This window comes from Lissotriton helveticus, chromosome 5_1 (assembly GCF_964261635.1).
Source record: "Lissotriton helveticus chromosome 5_1, aLisHel1.1, whole genome shotgun sequence".
In the NCBI taxonomy this organism is placed as follows: Eukaryota; Metazoa; Chordata; class Amphibia; order Caudata; family Salamandridae; genus Lissotriton; species Lissotriton helveticus.
This window is the reverse complement of record NC_136065.1, coordinates 749,035,891-749,060,986: the sequence shown is the minus strand read 5'-3', so window position 1 is coordinate 749,060,986 and position 25,096 is coordinate 749,035,891. Positions and strand designations below refer to the sequence as shown.

The 25,096-nt window shown below is 49.0% G+C and overlaps 1 protein-coding gene across 4 annotated transcripts in view; it reads left to right on the top strand.

The window, feature by feature from the left end:
- The window catches only part of GBF1 (golgi brefeldin A resistant guanine nucleotide exchange factor 1), a 2,365,494-nt gene that overhangs the window by 2,134,072 nt on the left and 206,326 nt on the right, over positions 1-25,096 (top strand). For all 4 annotated transcript variants that reach the window (XM_078643218.1, XM_078643217.1, XM_078643220.1 and 1 more), the window contains exon 36: positions 12,016-12,117. In XM_078643218.1, the coding sequence (XP_078499344.1) occupies positions 12,016-12,117 (102 nt within the window). The remainder of the gene's footprint in view (positions 1-12,015; positions 12,118-25,096) is intronic.

Below are 25,096 nucleotides of genomic sequence, written 5' to 3'. Positions count from 1 at the left end.
GTGTTTTTATCTAATGTGTTTTGGTGTAATACAAAGGCTATTTTTATATATAACCTTGTGTGGAGTTTCCTTTGTGGTGGGCCTTGGGTGTTGTTGCTGGGGGTGCGTGCGCAAACACTTAACTTACATCGCCTCCGAGTTTAGCCTTACTGCTCGTGCTACGTTACCAAGGGGGTGAGCAGGGGTTATCTTGGCGTGTAACTCCCTTGCCCTGACGTGGAAGTGGTGGTCTCTGACTGACTTTGGTGCAAGCCCTGGCCAGCCAGGGATCCCATTTCTAACATTGGCTGGCAGCGGAAAGGATAAGGATAAGGATTTGTGTTTGCGCTGTACCACAGTAGCAGCTGACTGCACCACAAAACTCTGCATTTTAAATAATTCACATTTTGGGGATTATTGTTTTAAGTTTGCTAAAAATTTCATTTCTGTGGAAATGTGTTTCTTGTGCACTTTGAGTTAGGTGTCCCTAACTCGGGAGGGTAGATCATCCCCCTAAGTGCAGTGTGTTTTCTGGATTCACCAGAAGGGTGGGATCCAGTGGTGGCAGCATAAATGTGTCCAGTGCATGTGTCCCTGTCCTGGAGTAATGGTACCTGTGTCACGTGTGGTCAGGTTGAGAAATCAGGGGTGGTAGAAACTGCCTTACCAGTCTGGGGGGGCGTGTGTGGATAACTTGTGTGTGTTGGATTTCATGGGTGGGCCTGAAGCTCAAGGGAGTTTCCCCTCCCCCTGTGCCATTGTGTTATTTGTTGGGGAGTGACCCTAAGGAAAGTTCTGGTCTTCCAGCCCAGTGGTGGAAGTGGCTCAGAGGAGCACAAGCCTGGTCTTCATAGTCTGGTGGTTTTGTTTTAGGAACACCAGGTGAGGGAGCCTAGCATGTCCTTATGGAGCGTCCTTTGAGGGGGATTTCCCAGTGTGGAGAGAACGTGGAGCGCCTGTAAGCCGGGCTCTAGTAGTTCTGTTGTCTGGCAGTACCGCTCCAGTTGGGAGGGTGCAGCAGTCCAGATAGAGGGGTGCAAGGGGGATATGTTCCCCAGTGGAGTAACCAGTGGGTCAGGGGCCAGCCAGAAGGGTTGTGTCGCCAAGCAGTGACCATGGTGATGCCACTTCTGTCCTGAGTGTCAGGCAGACTTGTACACAACACATTAGTTATGTGTCACCCTCAAGGAAATCCTGGTGTGCCAGGCATCTGACCAAAGGGTACGTCCCTCGGTTGGGGAGCTTGCTGAATACTTGTGTGCTCTTGTTTTGCTCAGATACCTAAGTCCCGTGTGTTGAACTTTTCCCAAGAACGTCTGCAGAAGTGGAGCCTGCTTTTGATTTTTGTGGTCTGTTTAGAGACAGAATTTTGGAGTTGGTAAGGTTCTGGGAGGGAGAGAGGCTTAGGGGATGGAGTGATTCCAAAAGGAGTGGCTGAGGTGTCTTCCAGCCCAGTGTGGTGGAAGAGGTTCAGTGTAGCCCAGCTAGGTCTCGGTGTAGAGGCTCACGTCCTGTCTCAGACGAAAAGGAGTGGGTGGGACTGCGTGTCTCCAGGTGCCCGAAACCCAGTCTCAGGGCCTGGAATGTTTCTGAAGGGAACGTCAGGTCGGGGGCCTAGGCTGTACCAATAGGTCATTTGAGGAAGATCTCCCAGAGTGTTAGAAGAACGTGGAACATCGGTGAACAGGGTTTCAGTAGTTCTGGTGTCTGGTAGTACTGCTCCAGGTGGGAGAGTTGTGTTCTGGAGGGTGCTTCAGAAGTAGAGGTAGTGTGGGGCATTCTTGCCCGTGACCTCTGGTCAGCCTGAGGGTGCGGACCCTAGGTTGAAGGATCCGTAGTAGTTTGGAACTACACTGAGAAGAAGGGTGGAGAATGGCTATTGTATGCCAGGGGTTACTACCCCCCACTCTGTGGATTGGCAGAGACCAGTGGTATCTGGGTGGCCTAGGGCCTGGTCCTAGCCGTGGGCAACTAAGGAGTACCAGTGGGGTAGCCTAGTTGGGCCTGTTTGTTTTAAGTATGTGCTTGTCTTATGGATCAACGTGGCATAGAACCGGAGGGTGTCCCTGCAGTGTGCGGGCCCCCGTCCGTGTTCTATCGCCCCAAGCAGTGAAGTCCATCACGGTGGTGATTGGTCTCCGCTGCGTTTTGGCTGGAAGGGGGTTGTGTTGGACTTGGCCCTTCTGGCAGGTTCACCCCTGAACTTTTTGCTTTTATTGGTTACCTGGTGATGGTGATTGCTGGTCTTTGCGCACTTTGACACTGTGGCGCAGTGGAAAGTGTGTGCGCACTCTGAGTGCATATGGTGAGATAGGCCTGCCCTCCCATAGGAATGCATGGGGAATGTATGTGTCCCTGGTAGTTCCTGATGCGTGGGGTGTGCAGGTTCGAGTCTGGTATGTGCGGACTTGTGTGATTGAATGCTGCGAGATGATGTATGCGGCGTGTATGTGTCTAGTGTGAAAGTGCCACTTCTAGACATGGGTGTGCGTGTGCAGTAAGTATGCTGGCAAGTGATTGGCTGAAGCTGGCTGGGGAGCCTGGCTCCAAGAGTCTGTGTGGGTCTGCCCCGGTGGTGAATGGAGAGATTAGCATGCTGATGTGAGGGAGGGGCTGCGCCTGGGTCCTTAATAGGGCTGGGCTTTTCCCACACAATGCTGGCTCCGGCCCCTGTGGTGCAACTGATGACCCTAGCCTGCCTGGTGAATGGAAAGTGTGGCTGGGGACAACCAAGTACTCCCAAAACCAGCTGCGAATGGTTTCTCCCCCACCCTGCACCTTTAGACAAAGGTTTTCAATGTATAAAAGGAGGCTGTGACCTCTTGTAAAATGTTCTTGTTTGCAGACTAGAATCTATCAGGGGCGTGCTGCTGCTTGGGCCTAGGGGAAGGCTTGCCTCCCTGGGCCCTGCCCAGCCCCAGGCTTGCTGATGGACTCCTTGTGGCACTGGAAGCCTTGTCCTGTGATGTCCTGCTTGTTACTGGGACCCTCCTGGCTGTGGGGGTCATTTCCTGGGGCCTTTGGTGCTTTCTGTGCCCCTAGCGCCCTGTGAGCGCTTTATTTTCCATTTCTGGGCAGAGCGCTGTCGTTTTCCCTCTGAGGGAAGCGCTCCTGCCCTTTTGTATGCCCTCGAGTGCTTCGTGTGCACTTTATTTTTATATTTACGGGTATTCTCCCGTTTATAGGCCGCTTTGCGAGTGCCCACCTCGCTGGTATGTTTTATTTTAATACCGAGGGTGCCCACCCCTCCTTTCTGCCCTTCGTTTCACCGCCGCGGCACCGGGAAGGAAAATGGCCGCAAAACCGGAAGTCAGGCGGCCGGGCGCCTGGAGCGGGGCGGGACTTCTGCTTGCTTCCAGGAAGTCCCGCCCGCTGCCGCGCTGCGATAGGCTGCCCGGCCGAGAGAGGAGACGGGCTGCCTTGGAGCCACGAAGGCTCCACATCGAGTCCCGGTCCCGAGATGGGGGACCGGGTGAACAGCGAAGCGGGCGCTTTGTGAAGGCGGGGCTCCCATGAGGAGGGAGAGCCCCGCCATGTGCTACCGCCGCTGAAGGAAGAGAGCCGCAGACCGCCCCAGAGCCGGTGAGTAAAGGCCGGCTGGGGGGGAAGTTGAGCGAGGCACCCTGCCGGTGTCCCGCTCTAGAGCAGCCCCGCATAGAAGGGGGCTGCTCTGACGCGGCCGCCATAGTGACTCGGGCCCAGAGGGGCCCAGGCTTTGTTGTGCAAGGGGGTGATGTCGGGGCACATGATCGGTGCCTGCCCCTGATCCCCCACAGCTGTTGTTGGCCCCCCTCATTGCTCCTAGAGCCTAGAAGGCTCCAACGATTCCATGGGCATTTTTATTGACAGAGCGGCCCCAGCTGGCAGCGGGCCGCTCCCACAGTGTTGGCAGCAGTCCTGGCCAGAGCCCACGAGGCTCCCACTCGCCCTTATTGTTTCCGAGCCTAGAGGGCTCTAAAATACGCAGTTTTTATTTCAGAGGGCTCCCCATTTGGCGCAGTCTTTGGTTCTAAGGGCTAGTGAGAGCCCTGTCGCAGTTCTTGATTTCCAGCTGCCCAGCAAGTAGTGGGCAGCTGCACCGTTTAGGCTTTGCTTTTCTAGGGACATGTTCTGAACTTAGGAGTGAGGCGCACTCCTTCAACCCTTCTTGGCCTTCCCCAGCTGTGCAGCACTTAGTGCCAGCTGCAGCGTTTAGGCCCCCTGTTCTGTCCTTCAGCTGCCCAGCAAGTAGTGGGCAGCTGCTACGTTTAGGTGTTGGCGCAGTGGCGCAACCTGGACTTTAAAGTGATTCATGTGCTAATATGATTTCTGCGCTAACTGTGGTTTTGATGCGGTTATGATCTATGTCCTATTGCTCTTGGGTGTTAGGAAATGTACTGCGTGTTGTATGTTTTGCGCACCCTGTGTTCTGCACCTCTGAATGTGTTGTTGATGCATCATGTGCCTTGTTCCTTACACCGCTGAATGTATGTTTATGCATCGTGTGTTTCTCCTGCACCTCTGAATGTGTTGTTGATACATCATGTGCCTTGTTCCTACACCTCTGAATGTTGTGATGCATCATGTGTAATGTTCCTATGCTTATACCCCTACAGGTATTGTAATACTTAGGTGGTTGTTCTTGCTAGTACAGGTGGTACTAGTGAGGTCCTGGTTCCCTGCGTAACATTCTCCTAAGGTGGTTAGGGTTGCGTAGGAGGTACTTACCCGTTACCAGTAATTACTGGTTGTGTGCTAATTTGTGCTACAGTGATTTTATATTCTAAATTCTAAGTGCTAGTTCTAAAAGTGCTGATTCCTGACAGTGGTCCAGGTGGCCCTGTCTTGTACATATCCCCTGTAAATTCTGCCCATGCCTGTGGGCACATTGTAAAGTGTGTGTTTTTATCTAATGTGTTTTGGTGTAATACAAATGCTATTTTTATATATAACCTTGTGTGGAGTTTCCTTTGTGGTGGGCCTTGGGTGTTGTTGCTGGGGGTGCGTGCGCAAACACTTAACTTACATCGCCTCCGAGTTTAGCCTTACTGCTCGTGCTACGTTACCAAGGGGGTGAGCAGGGGTTATCTTGGCGTGTAACTCCCTTGCCTTGACGTGGAAGTGGTGGTCTCTGACTGACTTTGGCGCAAGCCCTGGCCAGCCAGGGATCCCATTTCGAACAACTCTCAAAACATTGCACTGGCTGCTAATAAATGACCGCATAACATTTAAATCATCATGCATAGCTCATAAGACCCTCTGGGGGAACGGCCCAAAAATCAGTCAGTCCCTCATCACTTTCAATTGCCCCCTAAGATGTCTCCGCTCATTCAATTTTTTCCTTGCATATGTACTCAAGAGCGCGCGCTCCGGTGGCCGCTCTTTCTCTTACAACGCCTCCAAACTATGGAACACCCTTCCTAGTCATCTTCGATCGACGGCCCATCATCTTTCCTTTCAAAAGCAATTAAAGACCTGGCTATTCCAGAATATGTCTTAGAACCCCTAACTCTGTCTGCTTGTTGTCACTAGCGCTGGGATGCATGCGGGTAGCTATGCGCTCAACAAATGCTGATCTTAAAAATAATAGCTTTTGGGAAGGCATTTCCTGGGTATCTATTCAAAGGTAAGAAATCTGTTGCTAGTAGTCTCTATCACATAAATAAGTTACCTTCGGTAACGCCTTATCTGGTAGAGACTCTGTATTGCTGCAGATTCCTTACTGATCCTCCACACTCTGTGAACTGATTACAGTATTAGGGACACCCTTCTATGGGCATTAGAATTCACACCAGTTGTCAAAGTTCCTCATGACTCCTCGCTCCTGGCATGGAAACTCGTGAAAAGAAACTGACATCGGCGCGTTGGGGTGGCACCCATGTAGGCACTGCATACGTCCGTTCTGGAGCGGGCTCATTCAGAGCCGACTGACACCACAAACTGGCACGCAAGGAATCTGAGGCTAGATAGTCACCACCAGATAAGGCATTACCAAAGGTAAGTAGATTATTCTGGGAATATCACTGACTTGCTCCTCGACTAAAAAACGAACATGCTTATGTAAAACCCTCCAATACCTTTGGGTCGAGTTTGCGCTATATAATACTGCAAACAAAAAACAGATCACCGGCAGTTTCCTCTCCAGATACAAGTCATCCATTAGGTGGCTGTGTTTGCGCTACAATGTTGCTCAAATCAACACTGTAAGCTTGTTCTTCTTGCATGGATGGCGTCTTTCTCTGGTGTGACTGCCCTTACTTATCCTGTGTTGCCCCTAATTCAGGTGGCAGTCCTGTCTGAGTCCTTTCTTTTTCCCCATGTGATGATCTTGCTATGTGCTGGCAGAGGGGAGCAGTCACTGTTGCAGTCGTGCTTGTTGATCAGATTCTATTCTGGGAAAGATTGTGGCTAGGTAGTGCATAGCCACCAGACCTTGATCCTCAGTTAAGCAATTGTTTTGAAAGGAGATTGCTTAATCTGAGCCACTGCTGATGTGGTATGAAGCTTCTAGCACGTGCAGTCAGTGGTCTTAGTAGGTGCTCTGATCATGCTTGCTCTTTTTACTCTCCCAGCAGTCTTGAGGTTGAATATATGTATCACTATGGTAGCTAAAGCCAGCTGTGGACGTACTGATAATTTGTAATTGTATGTACATAGTGCTTACTACCCCTGATGAGGGGTCAAAGCACTTTTTGGCGAGTAGCACACTACTCCAGAACCCATAATGATTAATGGTGGATTAGTAAAGGGAACTATGAGTTATTGTGAGCGGTGGACATGTGAGTTTGTTAGTTGGATTGAATAGGATAATGAAGGGATAGAAGAGGGAAGAGTCTAGAGAGTGTTATTTGGGAGATCATAGTAGTAAGATGAGGTTTGGGATGAGTTATGGGAGGGATACATGAGGGAAGAATTTAGAAAGGGTTGTTTGGGAGATCATAGTAATAAAATGACGTTTGGGGTGAGCTGGGGAGGGATAGAGGAGGGATGAGTCTTGAAAGGGTTATTTTGGAGATACTTGTAGTGTGATGTTCGGATGAGTCAGAGTGAAGCTAGAGGATATATTGAGCGAGGTATAGGGTGAGAGAGTAATGTATTGGTGAGAGTGAACTTTTTTTCCCCCTTTCTTTGCATATGGGCACACCTCGTGTATAAGTATAGGGGCAACAGAACACAAGGGTTGACTGATAGAATATCGAACACACAAATATCGTGTGGACAGAATATCGTGTCAAAAATATCGAGGACAAGAATATTGAGTAGGTAAGTGCAAATAGATAGGTATAAATGTACTATTCTTAGCTCCAGATCTACGTACCTTGAAGATATTTATATATATTGTCAAAGTACATATATGTGGAGTTATATATAGTAAAACTTTACTTACCCATAAGAAATGACCTTCACAATATTCTTGTACTCGATATTTTTGACACAATATTCTGTCCCACGATGTTTGTGTTTTCAATATTTTGTCCACACACCAACACCAGCAACATCAGCATCAATTAGAGGTGGGCATATATCAGACACACACACACATACACAACCACACCTCAGGAGTGCAGCATGCAGAGAAATAATACAAACTGCAGCACCAATGTGACACACATCTATTAGCACTGACTGCAAGGAAGATGCTGAAGGCTGCAACAACTGCACCTCAGTCTCAGACAAATAGCACAACATACAATGACTGGCAAACATAACAACATGGAGTAAGAAACCCAACAAAAATATACAGTGGCAGATGTCGTGTTGTGCCTCCTTTGACTACCACAACAATTTAGTTTTTAACTGAAGTTTTATAGTAAGTGGTATAATTACAAGTACAGTAAAGCTAGAACAGGCCGTAGGGGGAGCTGGCACGAGGACTGGTGACCAGCAGCCTACACATTAATGGCTATAGGCAGTACATTAACTACAGAACTATTTCACCAGGGTTAGAGTTGGAGGGTGGTAGTTTGCACACACTACTCTACAGTAGGTGCATCACCCCCTGCTTGTATCTCACTCATATTTTACCTGTAGCACACAAGGCTTCTGCATTTTACCTCTACTTACTTTTTATTTTCTTTACTTTCACTTCCCGCTCATTTTCTGCTCTTCATTTCAAGCTGCTTCCTTTTTTCTGCAGCCTCTCCTTTTCTTCACCTTTCCTCTGGGTTAATATCTTTTGATGATTTTTCTCATTCCTTCCCTTATACTGTGATATATTCTTTTCCTCCTGTTTAGTATTGTGTATTATGTTCCACATTCATTCTTTATCACATCCCACTCTGTATGTTTTTTTCTGCTCTGTTGTTTCTCTTCATTCTTTTCTCCATTTCTCCCTCTGTGTTTTACTCGGTTCTTTTCCTTTTTTTTCATGTTTGCCCTCCCAATGTCCCTTTAAAATTACTTGCTCCTTCAGCTGCTAAGATCACTCGGCTTCATGCTTTCCTAAGCTAAAATCAATAAGTAAACATATAACACACAATTTCCCCCTGGAACAGAAGCATTCAAAACTCCTCCAACTAACAATTAATGTTGAAACCCCTAGGAAGCTAATCACTGTGAGAAGTTGGCCTGGTATATGATGTCCACTATTCTTAGGGGCACCCTGCACCAGTCCAAACAACCCTTATGGTGATGGTTGTAAAGTCAACCTTATAGACCAGCTATCCTAGTAGTAGCATGGACAAAGCAGTCTTAGGCTAAAACCTCAGAGAGCATGTGAAGCCAGCTGTTTTACCATATATAATCCCTTGAATACCAAATGAAAGGACACCACACAAGGTATATATCAAATATATATGTATTTATCACTAACACAACCCCTCTGCACTCTTTATGAGGTCAGAGTTCGAGATACAGCACAGGTTACTCAATAAGCATACTATAAGTTGCACAAATACAATTCTGCCCTAGGGGCCTCACGAACCATATACTTAATAAGTGGTAAGTGGTATAAGAACCACTTCAGGAAAGGTGAGTAGGCCTAGGGCCTAGGAAATCGCTGGGGCTACACCGAACAACCAAGGGCTTGGAAGTAGGAGGCCCACGGGAAGCGTGTGCAGTGTATAAACACACAGGCTGGTTACCATAGCGTTTCAATGGGAACGTAAAAGTTACGAAGTAGTAGATTTCGGACACTTCCGGATGGATTACGGGAAAACCCTGTTAAACTAGGACACTTGGATAGTTAATACCCACGGCAGCACCGGAGTACTCGAGTTACCTCACCCAGGGAAGCCGGGTGCATAGGTGTTCTTTCGTGTCGGGTTTCGTCGCTGTTTCCTATGGAGAGCTGCAAGAAAGTGCTGCAGGCGACCAGGAGAAAAGTGTCCCGGTAGATCAGAGTCGAGAAGAACCTGAAAGCAGAGGAGACAGAGTCTGGGTCACTAGCCAGTGACCAGGAAGGAACCAGGCGATGTCGAGATGCAATCAGGTGAAGAGGTGAATCTTGTCTCTGCAGCCACAAGGACCAGGAGGCGTCGAGCTGTCCCACGACGGATCTAGCTGTTGACGGTGTCGGTATCTGGATTGGACCCAACAAATCTTGGCAAGTGCAATCCACGCAGGATGGGAAGATTGGCTACAGTTCAGAACAGCAAGGTCTGGGGAGCTTCTGCTTCGCAGGGAAACTGGAGCAAGCCCGGAGCAACCAGGCAAGCGGTGTAGTTTCACAAGGATGTCTTCAGAGGGCTTACTAGCCAACAGGCTAGCAATCACGAAGACGCGTCGAGCTGAAATGCAGGCGCAGGCCCCACGCGGCACTCGTGGAGTGTGGAGGGCTGAGCTTCGGTGCAAATGCTGCTCTGGTCTGGGGCTTCTCGTACCCCAATGCACAACTTCGAGGGTACCTCAGGAGCTGCACAGGTAGCAAAAAGCAGGTAGTCCAGGATGTCCGGTCCCACGTCTCTTGTGTCCGCCACGGGTCTCAGCTTTGCTGTGGATGTGGTTTGGAGTCAGAGAAGTCTGGAAGTCCAGTTCCTGCGTCGCTAAGTTCTGGTTCCAGCGGGAGCATCGACAAAGCAAACCGGCAAGTTACTGTTGGTGCCTGTTTGCACAGGGTGGTCACTCCTTGACCAAAAGGGAGATGTCTTAAGTCTTCCAGTTGATATGGAACGTCGAAGGTCCAAGAGTTTCATTGCAGAGTTTCTTTCCAGGATAAATCTAAAGTCTCTAGACACAGCTCCTAACTTTATACTAAACTAAGGGGCTGGATTACCTGCTAGGTCCCTCCTATGGGTGGAACCTGGGAAGGGGGTGGTTACGCCCCTTTCCCTTTGTCCAGTTTCGCGCCAGAGCTGGGGCTGGAGTGCCCCAGCAACTGGTTTCAACCGGGCTATGCATGGAGCTCCTTGTGTGCCCCAGGCAGTGTCTGGAAAAGCATCTTTCCATTGACCCCACCCTGCCCCAATCCACTACAGGCTTTCGACAGGAAACCTATTGTCCAGGCCTCCCTTGCTGGAGTTTCGTCCGGCTGCAGGAGGTCCGACTCATGTCTGTGGCAGCAGCATCCATTTTGTGATGCTGAGGCTCTGTTTAACTTTAACCGGGTAAAGCAGTACTTACATGTCTTCTCCCTCTAGAAGGGTGGAATGCTACCCCCGCTGCCAGAACTGGCGGGGGGGGTAGTATTCCAAAGTGTTTGACACCTTACATGACATGTTTTGATAAAGCCAAACCAAAGTTAGCATTAACCGCGAGGATTATAATGCACTTAAGAGTATATGGTATGGCTATATCATAGAACAGCTATAAGGACATGGTTCCGAAAGCTGTAGACTGGCTCAGCTCATGCTAGAGCACCATCTCACATAAAACCAAGCACTCTGCCCTCAGGATTGTTAAGGCCTGCCATAGGAGTGACTTATAGGTATATATGTGTCTATATCTAAGGATAGATATAGGAATACTATATCTAAGCAAGGGGTGATTACACGACCTTGCCCAAGCTGAGTGATCAGCCTGTGGTGTCAGTTTGGATGGCCAGCCAGGGGTGGCATAATTCATGCTGCAGCCCCTGGTATGCCTTGGATGCACCTATGCCATGGGTACCTATGGTACACTGTACAGGGGCTCACAAGGTGACCCAACACCCAATTAGATATGTACCTAAAGTACATGGAGTCCATTTTACAGAGAGAGCAGATAGCCTGGGGCCCTGAACAGCAGGATCCCAGGCCAACTAAGTCGAAAACCAGCTAAACACTAGGCAAAAAGTTGGGGTAACCATATAGTCAGATATCCACCTTCTTACAATCACCAAGATATAAAGAGAAGTGCAGGAGGTAATACCTACCTGTGCAACCTCTGTAAGAGCTGGCTGAGAGCATGATTTAGACAACTCCCTAACTGATCATATGTGGGAATACACAAATGGGCCTAAAACTTGATAAGTGTTGTGACTCATGAGGAGCATATGAAGTGTGCTTTGGTACTTTGTTCATCTAGCAGGGGGAAACACAATTTTTGGGCAACAAACGCTGCACAAAATCATAGGTATAAGTACAAATCCAACTCCAAACATAGCTCTTCTGGGATGGGTAAAATAAATTCCTCACAGCAGTCAGAAGCTCACCACCTTAGTAGAACTGCTACTGGAGGCCTTCACTCAAAGGACATATGGCCACTGTAGTGTCCTGCTGGATGCATAGTGTGGCGCCGCTCACCAATTGTGCGGCACGGAGGCTTCTTCTACTGGAAGTTTGCAGAGCAGAATGAGATGGACTGCTGTGGTTGGTTGTGTCAGGCTGTCAAGGAGGTAAATGGGTGGTGAGGTGGCCTCTGGAGCCAGTCTGCTGCTTGTGGTCTCTGGTGAACAGGCAGTGGTGTTCAGTTTATCTTGGCATTCATTGAAGGCCATGCTTGCTAGCCGTGGTGTGAGTGCTAACAGACTTGCAGGTGGTACTGGAGAAAGCACAGGAGGCGATGATGCTGTAAAAATGGTAAGAATTGTGTTGTCCCTCGTTTAATCTGCCTTGCTTTCTTTGTTGCAATACTCGTGTGCTGCCTCTTTCCCGGCACTATTTTTATTTCATTATTTTTGTCTTGGGATAAATCTCACAGGTGTTATTTCCCCTGCTAACTAAACTGTTAGAAAATATAAGTCCAGCCGATGAGGGAGGTATGGAGGAGACCAGAATGAGAGCATCAACTCTGCTTTCCAAAGTAAGTACAGACTATATTTCCTATGAATGCTTGTCTTCTGTATTATACATTATGTGCATGTAAGTGAGGTCATTGAGCAGTCCAGTTGGTTTTGATCCAAACCAAATATTTGAAGACAGCTTCATAAATAATCTCAGCTTTTTATTTAGTCTGTTTCTGAATTTTGCTATATTTTAATCCAAATACCTTACTGGAAATCTACCTCTTAACATGTTACATTATCAACGGGCAATGATACTGCTGAAGCTTGTCATCTTTCTTGGAGGCCTAAGTGCTTATGATACAATTGAAGCAAACAGGGTAATTTAAACATAAATGGTGATTTATCTGTGTCATAGCAGCAGTAAGATACTTCTGGGTCAACAAAAGCCATTTTACCTTGGCCACAGAGGCAACCTAGAGGATGAGCACTTCCTTGAAGGTAGCGGGACATATGGCTCTGGCCTTCTGGGGAGTTTGGAGGGTAGACTCAAATTAAGAGTAGAAACATTTGGCCCCAGTTCAATAATGGCTGATGCATGAGAGGAGAAGATTGTATAGACTCATGACCAGGGTAGCACAGGTGAAATTGGGCAGAAAACTAAAAATAACTTGATTACATTGGTGTTTTGAAGTCCCCTATCAACTGCAGACAAAGGAATATTGAGAGACGACTCAGTCAATGGTCTGCAGTCCCCTTATTTCAAATGCCTTTCAATGGCTGAATGAGAAATCAGTCTGAATTGCCCTCAAAACTTTCCTTGGAAAGAGTGACTTCTCCCAAATCATACTGCCACACTGCACAGAATATTATACATGAAAGCTGAGAGGTTCCACCAATAGATGTTCCTGCTAGGAAGAACTGGCACTAACTAGTAAACTAAAAAAATGAGAGGGGCTCTCTTATAACCAAGAGGGAATAGAGCGCCAAGTTACTGAAAGTAAAACTAGAATTTTTCCCATATGGTTGTCTCTTTCTCAAGACACACACTCAACCTCTAAGTATTCACCCATTCAATATTAGAAGCCACCACAAGCATTAGTGAAACATTTGCAGAGGAAAAAAATATATATATATGTAAACACAAGCAATTATATGAACAGCTGTCTGTTTATTACAAAGTTTTAAAAAGGTTTTAAAACACATTCCACTGAATGTACAATAAATATACAAAAAATGTGCAAATAAAAACCAAAAAAGACTGTAATTAGAAATTCATACAATAATGTAGGAGAAAAACAACTTAGAGGACAATCAAATCTGTCTTGCGGTTGTTAATGAAGATTCTTGTGGTGCAACATTGAGTTGGATTAGATTCCAATTGCCCTCAATAATGTTGACCCCTCCAGATTTAACTAATATCAAAGCGTCAACGCGTTTCGGCGGTGTTAAAGGTCTACAACCACCTTCTTCAGGACCATAAAACTTTTACTTCTCCTTATTGACAGCATCACCTGTGCTTTCGCACACTGGTGAGAATCCTTTCTTTCACACGTTCTGACCTTCCAAGGCGGTTATTACACTCTTTGGTAGCTCGTGTATATGGAGTTGATTTTCTCTGTGGTCTAATTCGATATGTTAAAATCAAGCCTCAGCCTGAAGCTGTGATATTTCTGTAATTCTATTCGTGTCGCCTAATCACTTTTTTTCATGGGTCATAGATTTCTGCACGTCCCTTACTCTGCAAAAGTAGCTGGTAAGATCACTCGTGGGTGTCTCGCTGTTCTATATAGCCCCCAGGTATTTGATTGCTCGTGGCTTTTTGATCCAACGGCGCGTTTCCCTAGGGAGCAATCTTGATTAACAACCGCAAGACAGATTTGATTGTCCTCTTAGTTGTTTTTCTCCTACATTATTGTATTAATTTCTAATTACAGTCTTTTTTGTTTTTTATTTGCACATTTTTTGTATATTTATTGTACATTCAGTGGAATGGGTTTAAAAACCTTTTTAAACTTTGTAATAAACAGACAGCTGTTCATATAATTGCTTGTGTTTACATATATATATATATATATATATTTTTTTTTTTCCTTTGCAAATGTTTCACTAATGCTTGTGGTGGCTTCTAATATTGAATGGGTGAATACTTAGAGGTTGAGTGTGTGTCTTGAGAAAGAGACAACCATATGGGAAAAATTCTAGTTTTACTTTCACTAACTAGCAAAGCCAATAGTTCTGGCTTTACTATCCTAATGGGTAGAATATCAGGCCTGCATAAATGTTATCTGTATGGATTATCAAATTTTCAAGATCAGTTGTTTTTAACAGTGCTTGATCAGCGTTTATCATCTCTCAGGTTATTGCAGTCGTTCCTTTAACAATGTTTCAATGTGTCTTGTCTTTTTTTATTTACTTTTTTTACTAGTAATTCTGTATTAGAATATAGGATACTCATGGTACAACTGCAATGTAACATAACATTCACAGTACTTCTTTGAATTCATCCCATGATAGTATTAGAGTGTGTAGTGCAGTGTGTTGAGATACATGAGCAGGTGCACTCTTGACTATAAGTAAGGGAGATTAGTTGTGTGTTACGGTTCGTACGATTTAAGTAGGACTGTGTATCCGGACAACATAAACATCAGAATATGGGAACTGAGTCCACTCGTATCATCAGAGTATGTTGGCCCAATTCCTAGCTAGCTCACAGTGCTCCATCAGGACACTTAACCTTACAGGAAACCCGGATGATATCTGCAACCTGAGAAAATGACCATGCTAATTTCCCCAAGAAAATCATGGTAACAGATCTACCCTTTCATTATTACTTAAACATGCCCAACGGCAGACACAAGAAATAAATACAAAATGGCATTTCAAAACACTTATTGGAGCAATAGAATTTTGGTGTAAAAAACATAAGCTGCGATTATTAGCAGGAGGAAACCAGGCATTATTAGTCAGATAACAAGAATGGTAAAAAAAATAAACAGTTGTGTGATTATATGATTATATTTCTGATCAAGGCGTCTAGTCACAGAGTTCTAAACTTATGAATTCTCTCCAAACGCCTGTCTGGATCAGAATTTTTTTTTAAGTACCTCTGCTCGCCAGGGAACAGCATCATACGACTCCGTCAATTCAAGTTGTGATTAGTGGAGTCCCCTCCTGCGCACAGACGTCATTTTCTTCTCTTTCTCGCTGCAGCGCTGATCCGCAGAAGCAGTTACTCAGGCTGTTTTTTGGCCTACTTTGGCATTTTTTGTTGGTTGGAACAGTGTGCCTTTTTTCCTCTTGTCTTCCGGATTTAAGCCGTGTGGGTCTTGTACACGGACCCATATTCTGTTTGTATGTGGTGTTTGAGAGAACACCACAACTGCATCTCCTGTCGTCCCCTCTGATCGGCATGTCTCTCAGTATAATCATCATTTTGTACCTCCTTGCGGTCTATATCGATGTTTAAAAAAACATGCATTAACTATTCATTGGCTAGAAATTGACAAACTGTGGCCATTTGGCGTGATGGAACATTTACAAAGTTTTCTGTGTATAATTCTTTGTATAATACCTTCATCCATTTCTTGTTGAGATTATTGTGTCTGATGCAGTGGGTTGCCATTGTGCAATGTGTTGTGTGAGCTGTTGGAAGTATGGTGTTGGTGATCTGTATGTTTGTTGCTCCTGTGCATCACTAGTTTGTAAAACGGTTTTCTGGTATTGTATTTATTCTAATATTTATTAAATGTTTATTGAATGTACTTTTGATATTTTGATATACCAAAAATTGGTAAAATAAATTCAAGATATAGGCCCTACAATAATGGTTTCATGGTGTAGTTATACAGCTTTCTACCTCCTTTCTGTTGCACGCTGTTTTGGGTTATGTTGTTCCCTTTTTCATTTATCCTTGACGTACAGCTAATTTATAAATTACTTGCAGGCAGTGGGTTTGTTCTTGATTGATATTTACGTTTCCCCCAGTTCCGCTGCCTAGGTATCCTCTCAAGGGCCCCCTTCTGTGTGATTGTCGTAACTTAAGCCATTCAAGAAACGTCGAATGAAACTTCTGGCGATGCGTCTGACGCAGTCCTCTGAGACGGCTCATCAACCTCTGTCTCCTTTTTATTTAATGGTCTGTTCGAGGGCCCGTTACAGCAGCCGTTCCCATGGATGTCACTCCCTATCGACGTCCCAAGGTAAGCACAGGCGATTGAAGCTTGTCCCTTGTCTTTACCTAGTAGAGACTCTGTCTCTCACGGCTCCTCCATTTTACCGGTTAGGGAGGCTATGCACGACGACGCCCCATGGCACTTCATCTTGCCAGAAGCCGGGGCATCGATCAACAAGATGAGAGATTATTATAACTTTGTTACATATTATCTTTGAGTCTTCACCTTCCCCTGGAACACTGTCTGGCACCATGGAGGTGAGAGGAGCCAATCTGGCAGGTTCACCCTCTGGGTCTATTGGGCCCTCTGAATCACTGGGCCAGCGCTGGCTTACGCTCCTCGAAGGCACCTGTGCACAGCCCTTCGTGGTTCCCACCTTTGTCATCTATCCTTAATCAGCTGACTCTGGCAAGGACGACGGCGGCGCCGATCGAAGCCTTTACTCCTCTCAATGTTGAGTTGTTGCCTTCTCTGAGCTAGTCGATGTTGAGTGCGGAGTCAATGGAGCTATTTGTAGTGAATAATATCCTTCTGCTACCCTCTCATGTTGGTACTCCTGAGGGTCATCTTTTTATGGGATGATGTGGGAGAGTAGGGGCTTTTGCACCTTATATCTGAGGTTGTTCTGCCTTCTATGGAGGAGAATTGGCTGTATGCAGTAGGGCAAGTGGGTTAGAGTCTTCCCCAACTTTGGGACTTCTTTCCCCTCCTACTGAGGCAAGGTCCTCTTTTGTGGGCATGTTAAGAAGAGTGGCTATGGTTTTGGAGTTGACTCGTCCTTCTGTGGAAAAGTATCCTGAACCCCTAATTGACGTCCTCTGTCAAGGTCAAACAGGGGTGGAGCCTGACCTTCCATATGGTGGCCCTGTATGACATTTTGTTGAGCACTTAAACTAAACCTGATATGGGGGTCACAATACATCGCTCTATATCTCGCAGGAACCAGCCATCTCCTCGGGGTCCTGCTTGTCTCCTCATACATCCTACTTCTCGTAGTTTGGTGGTACAGGCTGCGTCAGCCTTACGGAATATGGATTCTCTTCCTAATGTCTCATCGGACAGAGATTCCAGGAGACACAATACGTTTGGCAAGCATATGTTCTATTTGACTAGGTCTGCTTTGAGGTCCATTAACACGTCTTGTATTCTCGAGCGTCTTCCCACACATTGTGGGATTCATTACAATGTATGTTGCCATCACTTCCATATGAACTCCGATCCAATCTTGACCAGTTGATATGGGTTGGCCAGCAGGCAGCTACACTAATCATTAAATGTGGCATTAATACTACTGATTCAATGAGTCGGGCCATGGTATCCTTTGTGGCACAACGTTGTCGTGCCTGGTTGCATACCTTGGGCTTTTCAGAGGCTGTCCAAGTTTGGTTGATATGCCCTTTAATGGCACCCATCTTTTTGGTGCAAACTGGGTGAGAGGAGCACTCCTGATTTATTTTCGCAACTCTGTAAAATGCAATTTTCACTGTAATTTTGAAGATTTTTATACCAAGCGTGCTGCGGAGGTGGTACGTTTGTCCTAACCGTGCCTCAACATTTGACCTTATCTTAAGTGCAAGAAACACTTAACCTCTGCGCACTGTATAGAGCTTCAAAGATATTTTATGTTTATAACTCAACAAAAAACAATTCCAAACATTATTGTATTCGATCACAATAAATCTGGTACACTTTTTAACATTATTAACAACATCCAAAATTGAATTCAGAACATCATCCTAGACGACTCTTCTTTGTGCCCAATGCATTTCAAGCTCTACAAGCTCTTCGTCAGGGGCCTGTGGACTGAATATAATATTCATTTTAATCAACTATTTGGTGTGCTGGACATCAAAAATTCACAAGGTATAAGGAATCGGAAATGCAAGGGAAATGTGTAGAAAAGAAACGAATGCTTTCAAGAAAACCTTATTCCCCACCACTATGTGCTCAAAATCAATAAACAGGGAACTGACCTCCCTGATCTTATAATCGTAGCCTTTCGTCAAACCTAAATCATAAAACGAGTGTTACATGTTTTCAAGGATTGTAACCTCCTTCGCCACCTCAATGACCATGCCTGATCGACCGTCTTACCTTGTAAAAAACGTTCTTTTCTGTGAATCACCTCTCGAGTGTCAACCAACTATCACCACCTCAGACTATTCCGTGACCTGAAAACATATAAGAGCCACAATCTCACTCGGGTCTTACTCAATGTTCACTGGTTCCTACCACCGTAGTTTAAAACCCAGTAACTCAACAATTCACTCAAATCTCACCTCTGGTGTAAACTTCCTCTATGTGGTGAAATCGCCCGTGCGTTTCTACAAAGCTACTCTCGTCAGCAACCTGCCTCGTTCAAACTTTTTGGTGCCAGTGCTGACTTGGCTATGCGCCATTTCCGTGACAGTAGAGGTGAAACAGAGTCCTAATTTCCCTCTTTCTAATTATCTGCCTCTTTCGGTTTTTCCCAATACCAGGCTTGTATTGGGTTGTTGATCTTTTATTACTTACACGGCTGGCCATGTTATGGCAGTGCCATATTTGTCTATTCCGCCAGTTGGTGGACCTGATGGGGTGTTCTTACGGTTAAGATATTTTTCTTTCAATTCTGTGGATGACAGGTTATATGTCCTTTTTGTGTTTTATGAGGACAGCAGTTGCATAGGTTTTCATTCCCTTTTTCCTCTGATGATGGGAATCTGAAAGAGACACGTTAGTATTAGATTCCTTACCTTAGAATATCCCCAGGCGTCAGACTGGATCCGGAAATTTTTGCGTAGCAGTACCCTTGCGCGTCGGTAGGCGTCGTCTGCGGCTCCGCGTCCGTCGTGGGCGCCGTGATGACGTCGTCGGAGTACTTAGACGCCGCCTCCGCGTGCTGACGTCAGTTCTTCTTTTTTCCGCGCCAGCAAGCGCAGATCTGGAAAAAGCAGTAACCCTAGTAATTTTTGACTAACTTTTTGATCACTTTTGATTGTTCTCGAAGTCTATTGACTCCGACGGTGCCGTAGGGATGCCCGGATTTAAGCACTGCGATGATTGCGACCGCCTGATGTCGGTCACGGATCCTCACCGCGTGTGTTTATCTTGTCTCGGCGTCGACCACGACGACAAGGCCTGCTCCGACTGCCGGGCCCTCTCTTCGAAGGCCAGACCGGAGCGGTCCCGCAGGCGGCACGAACTCCGGCAGTCGGTCCCGCGCCGCAAGAGGTCCCGATCCCATGGGAGGTCGAGGGACAGGTCGCGGGCTCGGAGCCACCGCAGTTCCGAGGGTAGGCCGCACTCCTCCGGGTCGAAGTCGTCGTCAGGTAAGCGGCACAAGAAGTCTAAGCGGCATCATCGCTCCTCGGACTCCCCCCGACGCTCGCGCGATGCGGCCGGGTTTCAGGTGACACCACCCACGCGGCTCCGACTGAGTCGCAGGCGCCGCGTCCAGCCCCATACCCTACGGTCCCTGGGCTCAACGCGACGCCGGAGGAGATCGAGCGCTTCCTCATGGCCATGAGGAAACTCTCTCCTCCGACGGGCTCCGCAGCGCCTTCGGGCCCAGCGGACCCGTCTGGGACCCCTAGCGGGTCGGGGGGATCTGCCCCGACGCCGTCGGGTGCTTCGGCCCCGGCGCCGCCGACGCCTTAGGGCCCGGCGCCGCAGGTTCCCGTTATCCCGACGCCGAGGGGTTCAGTTGTTCCGGCGCCTTCGGGCCCGGCGCCGCAGGACGCTGCTGGACCTCCTTCGGGATCTGGTTCATCGCCGGTGGACCTTACGACCTCCCCGGCGTCGGACCCTCAGGTGTCGCCTCCGACGCCGTCCTCGGGCGGCGCCGTCCCCGGTTCCACCTTCGTTCCTGTTCCGGCGCCGGGACGGCCCCGATGGGCGCCGCTCCAGACGTCGTTTGGGGAGTTTCACTTCTATGAACAGGCCCCATTAGCTGAGAACCCTGAGTTTCAGGAGATGGGTGATGAAGAGGACTGGGAGGGGTCTGAGGACCCTCTGACCAGGGAGTGTCAGTCTCATGAGGACTGGACAGGAGACCTTGGGGAGGCCAGTGGCCTGGACACCTCTCCAGACACTGGTTTTGTCTCCCCTCCTACCGTGGCTTCGGAGAAGCCGGCAACATATAGTGTGGTGCTGATGAGGGCTGCCAAGGCCTTGGGCCTTGAGCTCCCCGTCGCGGCCGTGAGGACTAACCTCCTCACTGAGGTCCTTAAACCGCAGTCAAGCTCGGCCGAGCCTCTGCTGCCCTTTAATGAGGCCTTGACCGACGTTCTTCTGGGCACTTGGTCCAAGCCCGCTACGGGTTCGCCCGTAGATAGGAACGTGGCCAGACGCCACCGCCCAGCCCCGGGCGACCCATGTTTCCTGTCCTCCCACCCTACCCCCGAGAGCCTGGTCATCCAGGCCTCCAATTCCCAGACCGCATTCCCGTCGGCCCCGCCGGACAGGGAATCCAAGAGGTATGACCAGTATGGGAAGAAGATCTTCTCATCCCTTAGTCTAGGCCTGCGGTCTTCCAACTCCGCCTGCCTCTTGGGACGTTACACCCAGTCTGTGTGGGATAAGGTCGCGGAAGTGCTGCCAGAGTGTCCGTTGGAGGTACGGGCCAAACTCGGCCAAGCCCTTGTGGAAGGCCGGGATGCAGCCAAGTATTCTATCAGGTGTGGGCTGGATACCACCGACTCGCTAGGTAGAGCGATGGCAACGACGGTGGCGGTCAGACGCCACGCCTGGCTGAGGTCCGCCAACTTCTCGGCAGATGTCCAGAGCACACTCATGGACATGCCGTTCGATGGCCGTCGCCTCTTTGGCGACAAGGCAGACCATGCGCTTGAGCGCTTTAAGGACTCCAGGGCTACGGCCAAGTCCTTGGGCCTCTCGGGCCAGTGCCAGCAATCGGCTGCCTTTCACTCCTTTCGTGGCCACGGAAGGGGTGCGCCCACACGCGCCGCCAGCCACGCTCCGCAGGGCAATACCCAACGCGGTGGTGGCCGTGGGAACCGCCGTCCGGGCGGTCGGGGGCAGCGGCGAGGTCAGTCCACACCTTCCCCCGCAGCATCCGCCTCAAAACCCTCCTAGTCCGTGCTTTCAGGCCCATGTGACGCCAGTGGGGGGCAGGGTTCGCCATCACCACCTCCACTGGCGCACTGTCACATCGGACAGGTGGGTGCTGCAAATCGTCCGAAGGGGCTACTCCCTCCCCTTCGAGGCGACTCCTCCAGCCATGCCACCGCAGAACCACCGTGTGTCGGGGGATCATTTGCGACTTCTGCAGGAGGAAGTTACGGCCCTCTTGGCCAAGGGGGCCATCGAGCGCGTTCCTGGGCCAGAAGTAGGGTGTGGTTGCTACTCCCATTACTTTCTGGTACCCAAGAAGGGCAAAGGGGGCCTACGCCCTATCTTGGACCTACGGAACGTCAACGGCTTCCTCCGGAAGGAGAAGTTCAAGATGCTGACACTGGCTCAGGTCCTGGCTGCCCTGGACCCAGGAGACTGGACGGTAGCGTTGGACTTGCAGGACGCTTACTTTCATATCCCCGTCCTGCCTGCCCACCGGCGCTACCTGCGGTTCATGGTTGGCCACGAGCACTTTCAATTTACCGTGCTCCCCTTCGGCCTCACCAGCGCCCCACGGGTGTTCACAAAAGTGATGCCGGTGGTCGCGGCTCATCTGCGCAGGTTAGGGGTTTCAGTCTTCCCCTACCTCGACGACTGGTTGTTGAAGGCGGGCTCACCCCAGACAGTCGTCCGCCACCTCCAGACGACGGCAGACTTCCTGCACCAGCTGGGGTTCTCCATCAATGTGCCGAAGTCACTCCTGTGCCCCTCTCAGAAGCTCCTCTTCATCGGAGCGGTTCTGGACTCAACGCGGTTTCGGGTTTATCCGCCCGAACAGCGGGTCCGGGATATTCAGGCTCTGATTCCCATCTTTCAGCCGTTGTCCCGGGTTTCGGTCAGGTTGACGCTGCGGTTTCTGGGGCTGATGGCCTCCTGCATCCTACTGGTGCATCACGCCAGGTGGCGGATGCGGGCTCTGCAGTGGGACCTGAAGTTTCAGTGGGCCCAGCATCAGGGCAACCTATCCGACCACGTCCTGATCTCGGAGGGCACTGCGAGACAGCTGCAGTGGTGGCTTACGGACCGCGATTGGGTCAGCGGCAGATCCCTCTCCCTTCCCCAACCGGAGCACGTAGTTGTGACGGACGCGTCCCTCCAGGGCTGGGGAGGCCACATGGGAGAGGCGGAGATCAGAGGCCTCTGGTCTCCGGCGGAGACCCGGCTCCACATCAACCTGTTGGATCTCAGGGCGATTCGTCTGGCACTGAAGGCATTCCTCCCCTCTGTCCGGGGGAGTGTAGTGCAGGTGTTAACGGACAACACCACCGCCATGTGGTACTGCAACAAACAGGGCGGGGTGGGGTCGTGGACCCTTTGTCAAGAGGCTCTTCGCCTTTGGCAATGGCTGGAACGCCAGGGCGTGACCCTGGTGGCTCAACACCTGGCAGGTTCTCTGAACGCCAGGGCGGACGAGCTCAGCCGTCGGTGCATGATGGATCACGAATGGAGTCTGAACTCGGACATGGCGCAAGGCCTCTTTCAGCGATGGGGAGAGCCTTGGTTAGATCTATTTGCCACCGAAGAGAACGCGCAATGTCATCTGTTCTGCGCGTTGGAATTTCCAAGGCGGCACTCGCTCGGAGACGCTTTTCGTCGCAAGTGGAGTTGCGGTCTGTTGTACGCCTTTCCGCCTATACCACTTCTGCCCAGAGTGCTGAAGAAGATCAAGCGTGACCGGGCCCAAGTCATCCTTGTGGCTCCGGACTGGGCGAGAAGGTACTGGTATCCAGAGCTACTCAGTATGTCAGTCGATCCCCCGGTTCGTCTGCCTCTTCAGGAGGACCTTCTGTCGCAGCAGCAGGGGACGGTCCTCCACCCGAACCTGTCCAGTCTCCACCTTGGAGATTGAGCGGCGACAGTTGAGGCCATTTGACTTGCCTCCTGAAGTTTGTAACATCATTCTGGCAGCCAGGCGTCCCTCCACAAAGTCGGTATACGCCTGCAGGTGGAACAGATTTGTGGCATGGTGCACAGCAAAGGCTGTGGATCCCCTCAATGCCCCTCTTTCTGAGGTCCTTCTCTTCCTTCTTTCTCTTGCCCAGCAGGGCTCTGCTCTGGGCACTATCAAGGGCTACCTTTCTGCCCTTTCAGCCTTTCTCAGGCTGCCTGATCAACCTTCTTTGTTCAAGTCCCCTATTGTTAATAGATTTCTTAAGGGCATCACGCACACGTTTCCTCCTGTTCCGTTTGTGATGCCTCAGTGGGACTTGAACCTGGTTCTTACATTTCTGATGTGCGCTCCCTTTGAGCTACTTCACAACTGTCCTCTTCGCCTTCTGACTTTGAAGACTGCTTTCCTGGTTGCCATCACCTCTGCCAGGAGAGTGAGTGAGCTCCAGGCCCTTTCTTGTACTCCACCTTTCCTTTCTGTCCATCCGGACAAAGTGGTGCTGCGTACCAAACCTTCTTTCCTGCCCAAGGTTGTCACGGCCTTTCACATCGGGCAGTCCATCACCTTGCCAACCTTCTTCCCGCCACCGCATCCCTCTAAAGAGGAAGAGCGGCTCCACCGTCTGGACCCAAAACGTGCGCTCTCATTCTACTTGGATCGCACACGCCAGTTCCGGGTGGATGACCAACTCTTTGTTGGTTACGTGGGCGCGAAGAAGGGGAAAGCGGTGCACAAGAGGACCATCTCCCGGTGGATCATCCTGTGTATCCAGGCATGCTACTCCTTGGCTAGAAAGGAGCCTCCTGCTGGATTGCGGGCTCATTCTACCCGAGCCACGGCGACTACCACTGCCCTGGGCAGGGGAGTGCCCTTACAAGACATTTGTCAGGCAGCTACGTGGGCATCACTGCACACATTTGCAAGACACTACTGCCTGGACAGCCAAGTCCGGAGGGATGGCTTCTTTGGCCGTTCCGTCCTCCAGGACTTTCTGGTGTGATTATTGGTTCGCAGACCCACCACCGGGGTTGGTATTGCTGGGGTATCTATTCTAAGGTAAGGAATCTAATACTAACATGTCTCTTTCAGATGCACAAGTTACTACTTGTGTAACGATATATCTGTAAGAGACATTAGTTAGTATTAGATTCCTTACCGACCCACCCATCCTCCCCGTTCTGCGAACCGATATCTAGGGTTAGGGTTATCCCCTTTCAGGGCCCTAGTTTCAATGGCACCAGTGTTGGTTTTTAACATGGCTCTGCATTTCTGGCGCGGAAAAGCTGTGTCTAAGAACTGACGTCAGCACGCGGAGGCGGCGTCTAAGTACTCCGACGACATCATCACGGTGCCCATGACGCCGGACGCGGAGCCGCAGACGACGCCTACCGACGCGCAAGGGTACTGCTACGCAAAAATTTCCGGATCCAGTCTGACGCCTGGGGATATTCTAAGGTATGGAATCTAATACTAACTAATGTCTCTTACAGATATATCGTTACACAAGTAGTAACTTGTGCTTCATGCTCATGAGTTGGTTTGCTTGTGGTATTTAGGACGTTTATATATGCCACCTTCTTCTTTTGTGGCACTTCAGTATGCTTGTAAGCACTACTTTTGAGTTTGTGTCTCTTATAGGGTAATCTTGTGTTCGAGGCATGAGGGCTGCTGAATTTATATCTGTGCATAGATCGCCGCCTAGTGTTGGGTCCTGATGATTGCACATTGGTGTCCTGGAAGAGTCTTCGAAGTATCACGAGATAGGTGGCTCCTCCCCATGACTACAGTGCCCATGGGCATCCTCTCCATCCTCAAATAGTTTTTTTCCGCCATTGGGTTCGGATGTACTTCTTAACTCACATTCGGAATATATATAAA